General features: G+C 38.6%; 1 protein-coding gene across 1 annotated transcript in view; it reads right to left on the bottom strand.

Annotated features, from left to right (window-relative positions):
• Window positions 1-2,163: 2,163 nt before the first annotated feature.
• The window catches only part of col7a1 (collagen, type VII, alpha 1), an 85,480-nt gene continuing 66,594 nt past the window's right edge, over window positions 2,164-21,049 (bottom strand). Inside the window, exons 98-114 of the mRNA XM_059330356.1 lie at window positions 20,866-20,901; window positions 20,498-20,554; window positions 20,312-20,383; window positions 19,204-19,304; window positions 19,045-19,072; window positions 18,863-18,943; window positions 16,183-16,236; window positions 15,078-15,140; window positions 14,452-14,514; window positions 14,252-14,368; window positions 11,248-11,325; window positions 9,744-9,797; window positions 9,599-9,607; window positions 7,989-8,223; window positions 7,052-7,174; window positions 5,625-5,807; window positions 2,164-4,231 (exon numbers count right to left, since the gene is read on the bottom strand). Of these exons, the coding sequence (XP_059186339.1) occupies window positions 4,203-4,231; window positions 5,625-5,807; window positions 7,052-7,174; window positions 7,989-8,223; window positions 9,599-9,607; window positions 9,744-9,797; window positions 11,248-11,325; window positions 14,252-14,368; window positions 14,452-14,514; window positions 15,078-15,140; window positions 16,183-16,236; window positions 18,863-18,943; window positions 19,045-19,072; window positions 19,204-19,304; window positions 20,312-20,383; window positions 20,498-20,554; window positions 20,866-20,901 (1,383 nt within the window). The 3' untranslated portion in view covers window positions 2,164-4,202. The remainder of the gene's footprint in view (window positions 4,232-5,624; window positions 5,808-7,051; window positions 7,175-7,988; window positions 8,224-9,598; window positions 9,608-9,743; window positions 9,798-11,247; window positions 11,326-14,251; window positions 14,369-14,451; window positions 14,515-15,077; window positions 15,141-16,182; window positions 16,237-18,862; window positions 18,944-19,044; window positions 19,073-19,203; window positions 19,305-20,311; window positions 20,384-20,497; window positions 20,555-20,865; window positions 20,902-21,049) is intronic.

Here is a 21,049-nt window from a genome sequence, read left to right as displayed (position 1 = left end):
GAGGGGAAATTCAATTTTCCACACTTTACCCACACACGGGACACATTTGCATCATATGGAGAGATGCCAGTGCGAGGGTACTGCACATGAACAGGTGCCTTTAGCAGTTAGGGGTATAGTAACTTGTTCAAGGGTACTGCAGCTCTCCAGCTACCAGAACACCTGCTCTGTACAGGGACTTGAACTGGAGACCCTCCGGTTCCTGAGCCCCCAAGTTGGAGCTACTGCTGCCGCAAAGAAGTAGAACAAGAATGGCAATGAATCTGCGTCTGAAAAAGTGCTCAAAGAAAGGTCGAAACTCAAGAAATGCCCTCACTGCAATAAAATGGCTACTACTGATGACTAACATCATCCCAAACGAAGAAAACTGGGCTCATTGAATCCACAAGTGTCTCAGCTTTCTAGTGACACCCAGTTTATGTATTTCAAAGCCTGTTTAGGGACGTCAGTATGCACAATTATTCAAATACAGTACAAATGGCAAATTTGTACTACATGAGAACAACTATGTGGTTTTTGCCTTAAACTGCATGTCATCAGCATAGAGGTTGCGTCACATGACCACTTTGAAAATCGCCAAAATAGCCTAAGTTTGCAGAGGTTTTTTTTGACAACTTTCCAACATGATAACCTGACATGCCTGACTCCCTTAGATCTTCTCGTTTCATATAATATTAGTATCTCAAGTATATTGCTAAAATTGAGGGGAAAAAACGGCAGAAATTCTGGTGGCCTACCGACAGACCATCTGAACACGAAGTAGTTAAAGAAATAGTTTTTTTGAGCTTGGTATTAACAACCTTGACCTTAACCCCATTCAACACTTGCAAGGTCTTATGTCCAGTATCAGAGTCACCCACACCTCGCTAATGCTCTTGTGGCTAAATGAGATGAAATCCCTGCTGCCAGGCTCCAGTCATGTAGAGTGGTGGCTGTTATCACAGCAGTGGCCTGTCTTTGTCCATCTCCTGAGCGATTTGAAGCCTTTCCCCCCTTTTTATCTTTACATCCACAATCGCTGTCAGCGTGCCGTGATCTTGTCCTTACCACAGTGTGCACAATTTGTTAAAGCTGTCACACAGCCTTTGCCAACACATGCAAGCCCACAGCATGATAAGGTGCTGACTGAGACAACTTTTCAAATTAAGTCAGGTAAAGGGAGAGGACGAGGTGACGGCGAAGCTGTGCGAGGGCTGCTCGAGTGTGATGAGGTGGATACGGAGTCGCTGCGTCTTCCACCAGGGGAAATCAAGCGAGGGCAGAGAGCATGGAAAAACCAAGGGGGGAGGAGTCGTGGCCAACAAGCAGAAAATCCTCTCATTAATAAAATCTGCTGATGAAATTAGAACATCTTGATCAGACAGACAGACAGACACAAACGCAGACACACACACACACATACTTTTGGGAACATTACATTGACTTACATTAATTTCCTGGAGACTTACCTTCACCAAAACCACGACTACTACTTTCCTAATCGTACCCGTAACCTTAAATTGCCTTCACCCTAAAGTGTAATGACTTACATGGATTATGTGGACTTGTATTTTGTCCCCATGAGGAAGAAAAGTCCCCACAGTGTGACACAGCGTGACAGTTCAAGTTTTATGTCCCCACAGCAGGAGTAATACACAAACACACAAGGATTTCTCCATTAACCCCTTCATTGACAAATCAGGGAGTGAATTTCCATGATCATTGAGGCCTTGTGTTCTGCTAATGAGAAGGTCACAAGTTGAAAGTCAAGTCAATTTTCAAGCCCCAAAATCACAAATTTGCCTCAAAGGGCTTTACAGACTGTACATGGTACGACACCCTCTGCCCTTTGACCCTCACATCGGCCAGGAAAAACTCCTCAAAAAACCCTTTTAATGGGGAAAAAGAAGAAGAAACCTCACGGAGAGCGACAGAGGAGGGATCCATCTCCCAGGACGGACAGACGTGCAATAGATCGTCGTTGTGCAGGACAAATCAACAGAGCAGAATAGGGTAGATAGAGGCTGAAGGGATAGAGGGAGGGAGGACAGAGAGGGAGGGTGGAGAGGGGGAGAGAGACAGAAGAGCATGAGTTCTGGGAGGGGCACAGCAGCAGATAAAGCTTCAAAGTTGAAAAGCTTCATGTTTTTAGTACATAAACAATTAACAGAAAAGCAAAGAATAGACCAAACTCGTTTTTTTACTCAAACATTTTGTTTATTAGAAATGCCTTTTAATGGTTAGCACCACGGAAAAACACGTTTCCATCTTCAATACATAATATAAAAATACCTTTTTAAAAAAAGCACCTTTTCTCTGGCAGGTAAACATGCTGTCGTGATGAGAAACACAACTTCCCCCAAACAATAAAATACATTATGTACAAAATATTGGCAGAATATTGTGCTTGATTCTTCATATTTATTACAAATGATAAAACTATATCCATAATAATAACCCAGTATAGATGTGCATGTAGATAAGTGTAGGGAGTTATTTCGAGGTTGTAAAAGTCCTGTTCTTTCTCTGCAGATGGTATTAGCTGACATGCAGTAAGAGCACTTTCAAGCTTGGATGGGGATGCAAATCTCCTGGTTACATTCATTTATTTCAACCATGTTGAAAACACAATCTTTTTTGATTGAAAAAGTCAAGATCAAGTACATAAAAACTCAACTCAAGTTAATATCAACCCCCAAAGGAGCACTGCTGTATCAAAAAAAAATGATGTGTTGAGTATTAAGTTTCTTTTCCTCTTTGGGTCTAGATTTACATCATCCACTGCTATGTATCACGCATTATTATTGTTCTTTTAATTAAGGGATATCAGAATAAAGCTTATGCTTTAACCTCTTAATATATATTTAGCAGTTTTTTAAACAAATTTTGGATAAATTCAACATTGATGGCGCAGTGGCTTTCTCCACAGCAATGTCTGCAGAGGCTGCTACTAAATACTACAGTATTTATTTACAGCATTTGTTAATCAGATGGACCCAAAAGACATGATTTCTCTTTAAAAAACAAAACAACCTAAACATTACTTTATCTGGGTGACTCCTGTGTTTCTATGTTGAGAAACATTACAGTTATTATTTACGATAGATATTTCCAGAACCAACAACTCTGCCCACTCTGCAGCTTGCCTAAGTACTATGAACAGCTAGAAACAGTCTGTGTATTGAAGGAGTGAGCGAACTAATAAAAGCACCCTTTAATGCAGCATCCTTGCAGCAAGTACCACTTCAGTGAAGTTCATAAAGTGTGTAGTTTGAGCTGTCCGTTCAACAAAACGTCCTGTTGTGTGCATTTCATTCAGTGTTGCTGAGGATCTACTTGTGTTCATCTTTGCTGATGCAGCTTTCATGTTTTTGACTGTCAGGATTTCTTATGCTACTCTCTTTGACACTTTACAATCTAGGCAGCAAATACCTGCAAATCATGATAACAAAGACCGCTACACATGTGAGCCTTAGAATAGCAATTAGCAATGTGTGTCAGCTTTAATAAAGGTCTGACAATTTTCAATATCATTTTTTAAAAGGCAATATTTCTTTGCTCAAGTCACTCAAGTCAACATTTTTTTTTTAAAACATTTTGAACAAAGTGCTTGTAAATACCAAACAACAAGGATTATTTCCATTTTCAAAAACTGGCCCAGCTGCGACAGATTTAAACATCATTTCCAAACAGGACAACATTTTTTTAATTTTTTTCGGTCCGATAATAACTGGAGTGACAGGCTCCATGTTAACACACATAATGACTAAACAATACTACAAACTGCAGCCTCAAAAATGATCACTGTGATAAAGAGACATCATGAACTTAACTATGTTGATAATTACTTTAGGGATATTGCATTTAACTATAAGGTGAGTTAAGTAATTTGTTCACTACCTTTCTGTATGCAGACATAAGTATTATTATCTGTAGGCAACATGAAAGTTACTGCCGGTACTTGACTACGATACTGTGGTAAAGTTACACAGAGAAAATCTTATTTTTAACCTAATAAACATCATTTTGTATTTTGTTTAGTAGAAAATAAAGCAAGGAAGCACTCTGGTATTCCCTCTCAACCTGGGGTAAAGTTTGGTTGGGTTAACAGAAACAATAAATAAACAAAAACAAATCTTGACCTTTGACATTTGACAAAATAATGATCTATAAAAGCTATATAAAGGCTAACATTCCAGTGGCTGAGCGGGATTTGGCCTCAATCATCGTGCTGTCTTCTCGGGATGAGAACCTGCACAACAGACCACTCTTTAGTCGGCATACATTTAACTCCTGACATAAACTGCTGTGGCTGCATCCACACTAATACATATTCATTCTAAGATGCCGTTTTTAAAATCAAAACGATCGCATCCACAGAATTGTTTTTAGAAATACTCTCTGTCCATATTGTCATGCCTGAAAATGCATCACATAACCACACAGGGCACGTAAACAGGAAGCCGATTGTTTGATGCTACTCTGTGGTTGAAAATGCAGTCATGGAAAAATTATTAGACCACCCATGTTTTCTTCAATGTTTTCTTCAATTTTAATGCCGGCTGGTACATGCCTGGTTTTCTTGATAATAACCAAAATCATTATCAAGAAAACCATGGAAAATGTCTAGATATCAGCTCTTAAATTAAACTGTTATGAGATATTTTTATTGTTATCATTATATTCGTCCAAACAAGTTGTACCAGGCATTAAAAACTACGAGAAATTGAATAAAAAGGGTGGTCTAATAATTTTTTTCCACCATTGTACAGAAAATGTTACAAAGGAAGAAGAGTAACGGTAAAAAGTAAGACAAGTAACTTAAGGAGTAACTACACAAGACGGATGAAATCACAAAAGTTATGTAGGCCTAACTAGGGCTGGGCGATATATCAATACAAAAAATATATATTGATATATCTTTAAATGTGGTATGGAATTAGACCATATTGCATATATATTGATATAGTTCAATTTTTTTGTCATATTTAGTTGTTTTGTAATGTTCGTTATTCTTTTCTCATATAAATATATTTATTTCACAAAAAGATTGGCCTATTTTATTTCATAGGCTACTTTTATTTAAGATTTTTTTTTTATTTAAATGTGCACTTTATGGAGCTGTGATTTTAAAAAAAAGTACTCCTGTTGTTATACAGTATTTATGTTCACTTAAATAAACGGTTTCAATAAAACTACTTGTGACATTTCATATTTGGCTTTGACTTTGACTGAACATTTGCTCTCACTTTGCGATAAAAATATCAGGATATATATCGTATCTCAATATTCTGCCTAAATATATCGGGATATGACTTTTGGTCCATATCGCCCAGCCCTAGGCCTAACTAACTGATGAGACTGGATGGCAGTGATGAAAACCAAACAATAAATAAAGTGACCATGGGTGTCTAGGTCATCATTTCAAAAGGACTAAAGACTAAAACACAACACCAGTTTTCAGACTTCAACAAGGTTAACACCGTTTTTTTTAAAGCGTTTTAGGGGTTCTGAAATGCTGGAATAGTGTGGACACCAGGCGGAAACATTGCGAAAAGTTCTACATATTGAGATTATGTATTAGTGTGGAAGCAGCCTGTGTGTGTGTGTGTGTGTGTGTGTGTGTGTGTGTGTGTGTTATGTACCTTCAGGCTCCCCGAGGCAGAGCTCCTCACACTCCTCCAGGTGGAGGAAGCGGTTGTCGTTTCCTTCGCAGCCGCTGTAGATGAAGGGCCTGCAGGCCTGAACCTGACTGTTAAAGTACCATCGCATAGTGTATCGTCTACAGCTCCCCTCCTCCATGGGCAGCAGGCACAAATCTGCTGGAGCTGCAGAACACACACACACACACACACAGACACACACACACACACACACACACAGACACACACACATGTGAAGAGTGTGCACAAAGATACACAAAGAGTGAGAAAAGCACCAGCCAGGCAGAAAGGAGCAATAAGGAGCAACATGGGCCCCCAAAACAAGCATTCATGACCACTGAGATCAAAAGTCAACATATTAAATCCAATAATTTTACATCTTTTAACTCAATAGCATGCTTATTTATTCTGTGTTTTTTAATGTATTTTACTTGATGCATTTATGCCTTTAAGTCAACAGCAAAGCAGCCAATGACATGCAGAGAAGGCCAAACGCCAGGCAGGCAGGATGGAGGAATTAACCCTTAATAAACCCCAGAACAGGATAACAGCATGTGAGCTGGTTTACCTTCCCCTTTGACTCTCCTCTTGACCCTGACTGATCTGGACTTGACTGCTTTCTGAGGTGTAACTTTGGCTGCTTTCTGACCACCAACTGTTGCTGTTTTCTTAACGTCAGCTGTGGCTGATTTGTTTGGTTCAACTTTGACTGTTTTGTCAGTTACTTCCTTCACAACCTCATCTGTCAACACACACACACACACACACACACACACACACACACACACACACACAGCAAAGACACATTTGGTATAAATAGAAAACAGGAACAGAGAAAAAACATACATTAATGTGATAACGGGTTTAAAGATAACGATCTACATAAAAGTTCAGTGTTTGCTTGCAGTGGGTGCGTGAGAAAATATGCAAAGCCAACACAGTCTCGTAATGTCATGAAATGAGCACAAAGTGAAATGCGCACACATAATATAAGGCATGCTGCTCCAGCACAAATTGGATTATGTGCTGATTGAATAAGCCGAATTATGGGACATGATTTGACACGCTATCATCTGTTTATCACATGAACCAGATACGTTTGTAGTACGTGAACAAATTCAGTTAATGCTGAGATCATTATAATTTAGTGTAAGGGGATTCTTGTTCATTTGTCAATTGTGGTTTTTGCTCGATAATGCAATCAAGTTAGGTCAAACTTTTCCTCAATTACATCTCAGGGCTTTCATACTTTTGTCTTTTATTTTGGGAAAAAACTTTTTTTTCCCCATTTTCCATTACGTTTTTTCAGACAATGTGCTCATTTCAGACGGGTTGGTTTAGGTGGTGGCAAGTGTCGTGAAGTGCTTTTTCCCTGTACAACAGCATTGGAAACAGTTAAAAAACAGTACCATCGCTCTGGTTGGAGGGAGTGAAGTACAGCAGCTCATCCAGAGGGTCGTCATAGGCCTCGATGGAGTAGATGTGCTCGTAGTCCGGGTCGTTGGTGTTTACCACCACACGCAACTCACGGCCTGAAGGAGAAGCAACGTGGCAGAGGTCAGAGACCCTTCACTGCTGTCTGATAACCTCCAAGCTTCAGATACTACCATGTTAACTCAGCTCAAGAAGTCTCTAAATACAGATACAGAACAAACAGTGAAAAAGAGCCTAAATGTATGTATTTTTTCTGTTAGGCTCAGAGATCCAGAATAAATTATGTGGGTCATAGGGCTGGCCGATATATTTTTAAATATGATATGGAATTAAACCATATTGCATATATCGATATAGTTCAATTTTTTTTCTTTCTTTATATATAAATGCTGCCCTTACTAGGGATTTTCATATTTAGTTCTTTTGTAATGTTCGTTATTATTTTCTCATATAAATATATTAATTTCAGAAAAAGATTGGCCTATTTTATTTCATAAGCTATTTTTAAGATATTTTTTTATTTAAATGTGCACTTTATGGAGCTTTGATTTTTAAAAAACATACTCCTGTTGTTATACAGTATTTATGTTCACCTAAATAAACGGTTTCAATAAAACTACTTTTGACATTTCATATTTGGCTTTGACTTTGACTGAACATTTGCTCTCACTTTGCGATTGAAATAATGGGATATATATTGTATGTCGATGTTCAGCCTAAATATATCATGATATGACTTTTGGTCCATATCGCCCAGCCCCAGTGGGACATACACATTATTGGAGTCCTCTGTTTTCTTGATGAGAAAACCACCCAGTGTTCAGAGGTCTGCAGCACCACAAAGATAAACCTGTTTGTTAGGGACGGACACACAGACAGACGCACAGGCGGAGGCCGACAGGACGCACTCACCCGCCTCACCCTTCAGGACCAGTTGTTGCTCTGGTGCAGGCCGAGCCCTGACCGGGGGCTGGGACCGATTTACTGGGCCTGAACCTGAGAGAGCCAGATAGAACAGGGAGGAGTGGACAGGGACACCGAGGGAGCAGAGACAGGATTCAGACCAGGTAAGTGTTAAACATGAGGGAGAGAAGAGGAGAGGAGCCAGAAAGGTAACATGGTGAAAAAAAAGAAAGGACAGAACATTCTGGTAGTAAAACCATCAGACACATGAGCCAACAACAACCCCAAAGCACCACACAAGTCATTCCACCGTTCCAACATATAACACCAGCTAAAAGGATTTACAGAGTCTTTGCAAGACTGGCCGACATGAGTCGATCCTCCAGAGACTGGCTGTAATCCTTTAAGGACTCAAGTCGTGCTGTGTGGACTTGTGTCGCACTCGAGTCAAACCTTTTTTTGACTTGAGTCCAAGTCAAATCAGAGCTGATTCAACTAAAGAGTGCAAAGCATTACTGATTTGCACATTATGAAACACTGTAACTATTTCTTAGATAATAATAAATAAATTAAACATGAGTGAAATGTTTGTTTTGGCCTTATTCTCAGTAACGCTGCATATTTATTAACTGCTGCTTCACAACACTGATAAAGCCTTGCATTGATTAACAGCCCACAACAAACATTAGTTTTCACAAATTGTCTTTCAAGTAATGTACTTTTAAGTATATAATGCTATCCCTTCTCAGTGACTGAGGAAGTATGTTAAACAAAATCTAGATTGTGTGTGAATGAATAAATAAATGAATAAATGAACAACACTTACACATGAGAGGATGTGTGATTAAGATTACAGATTTCTTTTCAACTCTACAAAAATGTATAACTCTACTTGTTTTTGGACACTGTGATGCAGAGAATGTACATATAATACTTTTAAATATTAAAAGTATTTATAATGGCTAAATCACAAAACATCTATGCACATTCGAAGACATTTCAGGCCAATTCTAAGATTTTTTAAGACTTATCTTAAAAAATCGTGGGCAATGAGTTTATTTTCCACCACCTTCTTACTTTGTTCAAACAAATGCTGCCAAAAATAAAAAAATAAAACTGCTGTTTTTTCAGGTGTATGAGGTTAAATCGTCATTTAAGCCACACACAAATGCTTAATGAGGGCAAATGCCCTAAAGCATTGTGAGATTATATAATATACGTGACTGACTGCTCTCACTACAGACTGCAGCAGCATATGTGGTATAGTATCCCGCTGTGACTCATGCTAAATCACAGCCCTTCTGTCCACCCTTGTCTCTTCTTCTGCAGTCGAATGGCTCACTCACCTCCACATGCTGAGGACCAGGCAGATGGACAGGAAGGAAGCAGAAAGAGAGGGAAAAAAAAAGGTCAGTTTAAAGAGTCATGGCATTGTTGTAGTTCTCGGCAGTTTCTTTTCTATCAAACTTTCATAGAGTTTAGCTGAGGCTGTGACTCATATGCTGTAATCACCAACTGAAGTTCATCTTGGGGACGACTCGGTTATGAATTAGCAATGCAGGCGGCATGAAAGACTCACCACAGTGCTGACTCATCTCTGAGCGGACGAACTCTCTGACCTCGTACTCCTGAATGCAAGATAAAGAACAAAACACAATCTTACAAACACAACCTGAATATCAACTCTGTGTGAGTGTATGTGTGTGTGTGTTGTTGGTGTCCGTGTCTTGAGATTGAGCCCGGCAGTAAGGCTCAAGCACTGACCGTCATGCCTGGCTCTCCTCTGTCTCCTTTGGTTCCATCTGGGCCTAGCTCCCCCTGCAACATGGACAGGCATTAGGACACACGCGACCCACAGAGAGGCTTGCAGCACATTAATTCATTAGGCTGAGACCAGGTGCTGCTCACGAACCGAATGCAAAGTCAAAGTTAAAGGTTAAATCAGCTGTTGTGACCGTCCACAAGAACAATAACAATAACTAGAACAGTGTGAGCATCATATTCTGTAAACAGTGGCGCCAAAGGACACCTTGTCAGCACCGGAGAGCTCCTTCAGCGACAGACTGCTGCACCCAAAGTGTGTAAAGGAGCGTTATCACAGGTCAGACTTTACAATCAGCACTGCTCCCAGTATACCACACACACACACACCAAACATCAACAATCACTGCACTGTTAACACTCAGGTTACGTTTAAAATTAAATTTATATGTGCAATATTCTCCGTCTTCAACTGTTGACTGTCTACATTATTTTTAATGTTCCTACATTTTATTTTCCTTTTGTTTAAATTGTTAATACTTTATATTTTTTACTTGTTTAATTGTAAATACCTTTGTCTTTCTAGTTTATACTGCTGGTGAACTATTTATTTTTATTGAAGCTCCTCTCCCTTTGCTGCTGTAATACTGGAAATTTTGCATTGTGGGACTGATAAAGGAAAATCTTATCTCATCTCTATCAAACGATGTTTTCTTGGTCAGAAGTGGCAGAATTTACATTTATAAACTTCAATATGAAGGTGTTTTTGTTTCACACACGAGGATGGATTGATAAAAATGGTCTTCAAACATACTTTCTAGAATCACTTAAATGTACTTATTAAAATCAAAAGCATCTCACCCTCTCTCCTCGCCTCTGCGGTGCTGAAAGATGCACAACACCATGACTGTGTGACACAGCAGTGGCTACCTTTATTAATTTGTTTGTTTTGATTGGCTGTCAGTGTTTCTGCCGTTCACCAAATCGCTAAAAAATGTTAAATGAAATGGTATAAATGTTATTTTTCGCCACTGTAGTTGTCAACTTGAGTTAGAATGATTTTTAAAACAATATATTTAGCGATACACTTGTTGGTGTGGACTGCCTTCATACAGATACATATATATAATATAATATAATATAATAAATATATATATATTTGGTCTGTCAGTCTTGATGTCACTTTGACAAACTGAAATTCAAATAAAGCTGGTAAAGCTTTAATAATATGTGGCTGTCATTTCAAATAACCACGTTTTGGTCCACACAAATTTAACTGTCAAAGCAATGACGTATGTCAGTGAGGAGCTCACAGGGAACAAGGGACTTCAATCTCCCTGAGAAATTGTGTGCATTTGACACACTGTTGAATGTGTAACACCGAAGCTCAACAAGTCCTTCAGTGCTGTGTGATGGTAAGATTTTAAAATGTTTTTGAAAAGGGTCCCATGAATTTCCCGACCTCTGCAAATGGTTTGCTATGCAAGAAAAGAAGTGTGACACTCACCTGCTCTCCGCGCTCCCCCGGGATCCCTGGGATACCACGTGGACCCACCATGGCGGGACCGATCGGACCTCTTTCTCCCTGAAACATAAGCCAAAACATTACATCATGTCTGCACGAGACATATTTAGTATAAAATTTAAATGACAAGTAAAAAAAAGTTCATAAAAAGGTGTTGTTAGGATGCATTTCTTTGTAATTCTGCACTGCATGTATTTATAAGCTCAGTGTAAACTTATACTGAGGTATGTGTTTACTTCAGGAATGAGACTTGTGTCGCCACTGACCACTTGAGTAAGATATTATATTATATACACAGGCTGACCATATAAGCTGACCAGGGCTGGGCTGGCTATATCGATATATTTTTAAATATGGAATTAGACCATATTGCATATATTGATATAGTTAATTTTTTTTTCTTTCTTTATATACAAATGCTGTCCTTATTAGGGTTCTTCATATTTAGCTATTTTGTAATGTTCGTTATTCTTTTCTCATATAAATATATTTCAGAAAAAGATTAGCCTATTTTATTTAATAGTCTTTTTTTTAAGATATTTTTTTAAATTTAAATATTCACTAAGGAGCTTTGATTTAAAAAAAATATATATGTTGTATGTATTTATGTTCACTTAAATGAACTGTTTCAATAAAACTACTTGTGACATGTCATATTTGACTTTGACTGAACATTTGCTCTCACTTTGTGATAAAAAATATTTGAATATATATCGTATATTGACATTCAGTCTAGATATATAAGGGTATGACTTGTGGTCCATATCGCCCAGCCCTAAACCTGACCACACATGACCACATATATGACGTGTGTTGACAACTTTACCATGTAACCACAATGTTAAGCAACCTTTAATGTATATATTTTTTTTTTAAATGGAGTATATAAGAAGTTTCAGTCTCTGTAACCTTTTCATTCATTCTGCAGCAACCCAGAACTGAATGCAACGTTGTGTGGATTAAATGTGCATTGAATGACCACCTCTCCAGTTGTTCTCCTCATCAAACCACAACAGAAACGTACACTATCAGGTGTATTGGCCTGCATTGTTTCAGTGAAACTAAGAAGTTATTATGTTTATTTAGCTATTTGATTTATTCCTATCTATTCTTTATTTTTTCAGTTATCATTTCGATAATTGGCTGACAATGTAATAAATTGTTTGTATATTATATAATAATGTTAAATATTATTTAATAAAGTTTTTTGTTTGAGAAAGAAGCTCTATGGGGTACCTTTGCAGAGTGGTGAAAAATCACACAATCCACATAAAATTTTAATTCTAGTTTAAAAAATGTATTAATCAGCCACAATACCATTAATTGATTAATTTCACCCCTCTCAAATCAGTATCAGCCTCAAAAGTCCCATATCAGTCAGGCTCTATACATCGTACATCAGCATATTGTGTCATTACAGGTGTGCATTATTTTGTCTTAGCGTTGATTGTTTGTCCATCTTGCTCACCGGCCCTTCAAGGCTGTACCAAAGCAAAAATATTGGTTTCAGAAAATAATGCAACTAGGCTGTCTCAAGGGACTGTCTCAGTTTGAAAAAAAAAAAAAAAGGTGCGCCCATCAAAGCGACTCGATATGGCCCTGCTCCCCTGTCACCAGCTTTCTTTATTTACTGGGTGATGCAGCAGACAAGCCAGTCAAACGCAGGGCCCATCAAACTGTCAATCATCATGAAGCAATACACAGCAATCAAACATAAGCAGCAGTCAGGTGAAGAAGAAAGAGGAGAACACAAACAGACTGTATTCTTTTTATAGCAGTCTTACATCAGACTGTTAATGTCACAACTGTCAAAAACAAAAGTTTTTATCTTTGTTGACGCACGCACATCTCTGACTGCAGCTATTTGTGCACTCACGTAGTGAAGCAGTTGACACTTTTGTCTACTCTTGCTTCTGTTACATTTTTTTCTTCTCTAGATCACTATCAAATGTGTGCAGTCATAATTGATGGCGGCCCCATTAGCTGGTGTAACAACCTCTTGTAGAAATGTCATTACATCCTATCTCATCTCATTAATAGACCTCTGACCTCATAGATTTAGCTTGCACTGCAGCTTCTCACAACATCCAAAGATCATGAAAAAAAATCACGGGATGAAGAGATCACACGAAAATCTCTAGTCTCTACTGAGGCTCCTTCAGTGTTGTAGCGATGGCTGTAGCCGTATTTAATTGTTTATGTTAACTGTGTTTAAATGTTGTATCTTGTCACTTTTTATGCTGCTTTCTTGGCCAGGTCTCTCATTTTTTAATCTCAACAAGACTTTTACCTGGTTAAATAAAGGATATATATAAATCCATCTTTTTAGGCTTCAAAAAATGTGTTTGTGTCCGTACCAACTGTGGTCTGAACCAATCAGTGTCCTATGAGGAGATATGGCAACATGGAAAGTGGTGTCTCGTAACTTCAAATTTATGTCTATATTTCCATGTCTATTTTATTTTCATTTGTACATATCTTTATTTACTACAGAGTTGCTGCATTCATATTTTATATTGTTGATGCATATTTAGTGTAGCATGCTATTTAATCTTTATTTTATTTACTTATTTCTATTTCTATTTCTTATATAGCAGAAACTTATATAGCAACTTATATGGCAGCAATCCCCCAGGGGATCAATAAAGTATTTCTGATTTTGATTCTGATAAAGAGGTCAGCATAGATTCTGAAACAGCATCAGTTATACCAGAAGTGGAAAGTATTTCTTCACTGAAACAGAAGCACTGAACGTTCCTCAATGGAAAAGATGTTTTCTCTATTTTGCCAACTGGTTCCGGCAGCTCGTGATAGACGGTGATAAGCAGATGGTTCATCCAATTACCTGCCAGCTAATTTTTTTAGTGTCCGCCCTTTTCCAAACAGCTTCCAATGACGGCTCCTCAGATGGTTCTGTGTAATATCAGTATCAGCCAACCTATACATGTGACATTAGCTGCTATCAAGCCAAAGTAAGGAAAGTCACCTTCTGTCCCTGGAGCCCCTCTGGGCCACGGCCACCAGCTGGTCCCTGAGGGCCGGTAAGGCCCGAGGCCCCATCCACTCCTCTGGGGCCAGGAGGACCAGGTATGCCCGGTGGGCCCTGCAGGAAGCACAGACACAGTAATGGGTCTGATGGTACAAACATAATACATAGATCAGCTGAAGTTAAAGGGAGAAACTCACCCTTTCTCCCTTCTCTCCCTGACCTCCTTTGGGTCCTGCAACCCCGTCAAATCCACGGTCGCCCTACACGTACAAAGAAAAAGGGGTTACAACTTTTTATTAGAAATAAAGTTTAAAAAGTTAACACTTACAGCCATTTATAATAAATTGTAAATAACCTTGAGTTAATAATTATTTTTTATTGTTGATAAATAAAAATGTTTACTATTGGTAATGCTATAATTTCTGTTATTTAACAGTTTATTGTTGCACACATTATGAGATTTTATTTAACATATAATTTTTCCCTGAAACAGGAACAGGAATTATTGAGTAAAGAAATATAGTTTTCATGCCTGTGACATAGTCTAAATATATAGACGTTCGTCTATAGTCTATTTCTGCAAGGAACTGTGCGTATCATGTGTTTCCAGGCTAAAATCATTTCACAATCATTAACAAATATATTTTATTTTGTAAATAAAATGTTGTGTGCAAAAGTAACTTAAAAAACAGATAATACAACTGCATTTATGTCATATTTATGTTAGTTAACAGAAAAATAACTAAAATGTATAACCTATAAATGAACCATTTATTAATGATGGTTACTATAAAGTGTTACCGTAAAGGTATACAGCACATACCTTGGGACCAATGAGTCCCTCTTTTCCAGGGGCCCCTGGGGCCCCAGCGGGTCCAAGTTCTCCCTGGAAAAGGCAGACCGCACACCTTTAGTCACAATTTTATTCAGAGCATAAAATACACCACATAGTGCCTGTGTTTCTACCACAGATACCTGTTCGCCTTTTCTTCCCGGTAGGCCTGATCGTCCATGAGTGCCACCATCCCCCTTAACACAAACACCCAAATTAATTCAATTTTTAAGCACCTACCACACATTACATGATTCATAAATGTCTGATATATACAACACAGATTCTATAAAAATTTGGGACATTATCTAAAATGTATATAAAACAGAATAACATGATCTGCTAACCCTTTGTGACAAACACTCACCGGCCACTTTGCAAGATGATGTGTGTACCTAATAAAGTGGCCGGTGTGGTGTTCTGCTGCTGGAGTCCTTCTGCTTTAAGGTCGGACGTGTTGTGCATTCAGAGATTGTCTTCTGCATGACTTGGCTGTAACGAGTGGTTATTTGAGTTACTGTTGAACCAATTTGACCATTGTCCTCTGACCTCTGGCATCAACAAGGCATTTTCTCCCAGAGAACTGACGCTCACTTCATATTTTCTATTTTTCTGACCATGCTCTGTAAACCCTAGAGATGGTAGGTAGATCAGCAGTTTGTAAATTACTCAGACCAGCCCGTCTGGAACCAAGAGCAAAGCCATGCTCAAAGTCATATAAATCACCTTTCTTCCCCACTCTGAAGCTTTGAACTTCAGCAGGTCGTCTTCAACATGTCTACATTACTAAATGCACTAAGTTGCTGCCACGTGATTGGCTGATTAGATATTTGCGTTAACAAGCAGTTAAACAGGTCTACATAATAAAGTGGCCAGTGAGTGTAAAATCAATGAACTGAAAATGACAATATGTTTTATATTCAAAATGTGTGTCCCAACTTTTGTAGAATCTGGGTTGGAATCACAGTATCCAGCTTTTAGCATTAACATGCTGTTTCTTTGTTTATTATTTGGACAGAAAAAAGCCCATAGATTCAAAATCGTACTGGGTGTGAGGTTATCACTTTCACCTGTCCTATGTCGGTCTCACACCCACCTTCTCTCCTTTCGGCCCATCTCCTCCACAAGCCCCCTTGGGTCCTCGGTCACCCTGGAAACACATAAGTTAATCACTGACAGAGAGCACATGAAGAGGCTCAAAGGGACAAGATGCTCCAAACACGCCACACACAGAGAGCTCATCCACAGAGACAGACAGCCTTTTCACCTGCCACTCAGACTGGATCGCTGTGCAGGAGCACACAGTGGACATGACACGACTTGTCCGGTAACTTCCAAACAACGTCAGACGTGACGAAGAACTGGGTGCTATTATTCTTCTGATAACGGGTGTTGAGAGAAGTGGCAATACAGCTGCAGATGACTCACAGAGGTCGATGCTGTCTGGTCCAGCAGGGCTTTATCCACATGCACGTTTGATAGCACACTGGGATTATCTTCAACCACACACTGTGGACGTACAGGAAGTTCTCCAGACATATTTTCTCTGTAGCCTTTGAAGGTAGCTTCTAATTCACAAAACTTTATCACAAAGTAACAGTGGGAGTCTGAGCTTTGTGCACACACTGGCAAAGACACTAAAGATAAAAAAGGTATCATATCTGTACCTCACTATGTAGATATCCTGAGCTACAATCACATGTAATGATGGCAGTAAACAAAGCTTCAATTATCGAAGTTGCTGCAAAGATGTTGTAACTTTATTATTATGTTAATTGTGAGCATTGTTAATATTCTTAATATTTATGATGAATATTTGTTGGGGCATATTTGAGTTTAATAAGAACCAAAGTATTTAATTTGAATAAGCAAATTAAAGACATTATTTGCATTTTATCAAGTGGACTGCAATACCCATAATGCTTGAGGAAGAAAACAAGAAGTACAATAAGTTCTCCAGAGAAGAAGAAGTTAAGATGGGTAGATTTGTTGTCATGAGCTATTATGTAATGCCCCTTTTTATCTCACTAAAAAAGGAAGATGTCTGATTTTAATTGTCATTTTTGAACGTAGATAATCTACAATAAAAGAAGCTTAAATTGTAAAACATTGATGATTCATAGCAGCGCAGAAGATTTTAGTATTAAGGGGGGCGACCAAGATTAGTGTCACCAATTCAAGATCAGACCAAATCTGAGTTTTGGTGTTGAATAATGGCTAGAAAAGTGTTTTGACAGAACATTATGACATCACAGTAAAATGACCTTTGGCTTTTCAGATATAAAACGTCATCTCTTCACGATGTGATATTATAAGGTCTGGTCGATATTACAATATACATCATCAAAATAATCTAAAAAGCTGTCTATTGTAGACATTTTTCAAGACTGTTTTTATTGTAATGATAAAATACCAGCGGCTGAACTGCATCATGTCGTTATCTGGACATCATTTGGATGATGCTTAACATTATGATTCTTGCACGTGGGTAGTAAAGCTGGAATGTACCATTGAGAAACTGTTTTGAAACAATTTATTGATTGAATTACCAGGAAAACATGCAATATTATATAGATTAGATTTTGGGATAGCAGATTTTGGCCATATCACCCAGCCCTACTTTTCTATTTTTGATCACCAAAATCTGATCAGTTCATCCTTGGGTCAAAGTGGAAGTTTGTGCTGATTATGAAGAAGTTTGGGAAATTTGGGAAAGACATTTTGGGACGTACAGTATATGGACGGACTGACAACCCAAAAACATTATGTCTCCTGCCTCCTGTAGCCGACATGGATGCTAAAAACTTTACAAAGCCAAAACTGGTTAACTCACCACAGAAAAAACTTTTAAAGGAATACTTTTCTTTACAGCAAAGAGTAGCTACAAAGACAAATATAACTCACATTTCTGTCTGTAAGCTTAGCATAAAGACTGGAAACAGCTAGCCTGGCTCTGCCCAAAGCTTACAAAATTTCCCTACTCAGCACCTCTAAAGCATAATTAACATATTATATAAAAACAACAAGTCCTCACTTTACAGGGGCTTATATGCTGGACTATTTCCTATGTCAGTGGTCCAGGCCAGGAAATAGTCTGACACACAACCTCCTGTCAAACCATGATTGTTGTTAGAATACTTAATATTATACATTCGTATGAATAAAACAAATGTTAAGAGGTTTAGAGGCGCTGGAAGCTGGATTTGTTGACTTTGGACAGAGCCAACCTAGCTGTCAAAATTGTCAAAATGTTAAAATTCCTTTAAAGCTTCAACATGTCTGAATGCCTCTGATGCTGTTTGCAGTGTTATGCTTGTGTGTGAGTGGCTCTATGTATTTCTCTGCTCTTTCTTGTAAAGAACATTGAGTCTACCTGATAAAGGTTATTATAATAAAAAACAAAAACTAGCCTGCCTCCACGACTCTAAATCGTCAGCCACATCTTTGATCGGTTCAGTGACTCAATCAGAATCCAAATGAATAAATGAAGTGAAAAAAAAAAGGAATTAATTCTGTCAGGCTGAGCAAAACAACAATTTCTGGGTATTAGTCATCATAATTTTAGGGAGAAAGCAAATATTCTGTGTGGATATATTTGACACAATTTATGTTAATCCTCTGCAATCATATCAATTTTATGCTATTATCGAGTTGTGACCGTCATCACCGACTCCTGAAAGATGCTTCAAGGTTGAAACCACACAGAATGATCAACCACCTCTCACACACACGTACGCACACACACACACACACACACACACACACACTGCAACTACCTTGATTCCTCTCATTCCTACGATACCGAGCTCTCCCTTATCCCCCTTCCAGCCTGCTAGCCCGTCTTTTCCTGGTAAACCCTGAAAGAGAAAACAGAAAAAATCTCTTGTTCTGTCCGCCAAAGGGCAGATAATGCTAAATCTGTATTTGGATGGAATTAAAAATTCACAAACCGATTCACCAGGTACTCCAGGTTGGCCGGCTTCTCCCTGCAGAGAGACAACAGAATTACCATAATTAGAACAGTCAAATTATTACGTGTGCTGACTGCCGACTGGCTTTGCTATTAATTATGACACTGATTTAATCACAATGATCAGTCATGCTCAGGGTTACTCGCCTTCTGCCCACCAGGGCCACGAGCACCCGGGAACCCAGTGGACCCTCTTTCTCCTGGCTCTCCGCGCAGACCCTGATGTCAAATACATAGAAATATGTATACTGATAATCATATTTCGAGTTTTGGTTATTGCACTATAAGAAGACTGTTGAAATGTTATATTTTCCTGGTTTAGTGACAGTTAAGTGATTCATATTTCTGAGTTAAATTACCAATTGATGCCAGAAATTTGATCCACATTACAAGTCAAAACATATCATCTACCCCTAATTGAGACTGACCCTTTTGTGACCTGCAGGACCACCAGCAATCTCCACCAACATTACTGTGTTTAACAGGCTGTGGTGTGCTCTGTTAAATTTTGACTGAATATACTGCTGGTGTCATATGAAACTAGATCATGTAAGGCATCCATTGGTCATTTTTTCAAGAAGTGGGCAAAATACACTCCAAATGTATATGACCTTTAGCATGGTCTGTGGTGTATTTGTGTTGTATAGCTTTTTGTTTTTCATGTTTGTTTGTTTTCTGGTTGGGTTGCTTTTTGATTTGAAAAGGTGTTTCTATTGCATTGTGAGACTGGTGCTTTTATTTTGGAGGGATAGTGACTGGAAATAAAAAGTGGAATGATAAATGATAAGGAGTGCTTGGTACATCGTGTAAAGAACAAAGTTTAAAGAAAAGCTGGTCTAGTGCCTGGGTGATTGGTTATTTTTGTACAGTTCTGTCTAATTTGAAAGTGTGTGTGCTAATGCTAATATTTGTTATTACTTTTTTTTGTTGTAGCTTTTAGGATTGGGTTCAAAAAGTGACCAAGGAATGTTTTTTTTAATGGAGCTATGATCTTTAAATAAATATTGTGACCCACCAGTAAAAGAGTCATTCAGACAGGGCTGCTGCACCACAGATAGGAAAAAAAATTGGCAAGGTAAAAACTGGCATGGGGCATCTTCAGAGGGGTTCCTTGACCTCTGACTTAAAGATATCTGAATAAAAATGGGTTCTGCAGGTACACACGAGTCTCCACTTGACAAAGATGCCCACTTCATACTTAGTAGCAGCTATAAAACTATCACATACAGAAAGTTCTGGCAAGAAACACACTTACCTGCTCCCCTAGAGGACCTTCTTGACCCTTCACCCCTTTTTCTCCCTGCACACCTTTGGGTCCTCTGTCACCCTAAAATGGAACAATAGAGACATCCACAACAAGAGAAACCAAACATACACTGTGAGAACCAAAGTGCATATTTTACTACATTCAACATGTGGACGTATCCAGGTGTTTACTGACTGTTTCTCCTTTGTTGCCCTTTTCTCCAGCAGGTCCTCCCACCAGCACAGTGTCTCCCTGTGAGGAACAGTACAGCTGTAAACATCTGGCTTCTCCCCATAGCCAACACGCACAACAATGCTTCATCTTGTTATCGTTTTAAAGCGGTGTCACTTATAGTATCGCAGCTCATTAACATTGTGTATATTCATATATTCCTCCTGCTACCTCATGAAAGAGCTCTTTCAGAAAAGCCACTGCCGACACAATGTGTCTTTTTTTTCATTTCTGCATTTTTGTGGCAGTGTCTTCTTTACAAATATAAACAAACACAACAACAGAGAGAGAGAGAGAGCAGCGGAGCTTATTAGATATTAAAATGCACACACCTTCTCTCCTTTGTCACCTTGCAGCCCGCTGTCTCCCTGAGAAGGAAAAAAAAGGGATTGAGAGCAAAACATTTCATTCAGGCGTGTCAATTTAATTCTCCACTTTACATGAGCAGAACACTCTGAGGGACGCAGCTAGCATGATGACACATATAAACGAGAAAAGGACGGGTAGTATTCACCT

This window comes from Centropristis striata, chromosome 3, assembly GCF_030273125.1.
Source record: "Centropristis striata isolate RG_2023a ecotype Rhode Island chromosome 3, C.striata_1.0, whole genome shotgun sequence".
NCBI lineage: Eukaryota > Metazoa > Chordata > Actinopteri > Perciformes > Serranidae > Centropristis > Centropristis striata.
The sequence above is the reverse complement of the archived record's forward strand: the minus strand, read 5'-3'. Positions and strand labels throughout refer to the sequence as shown.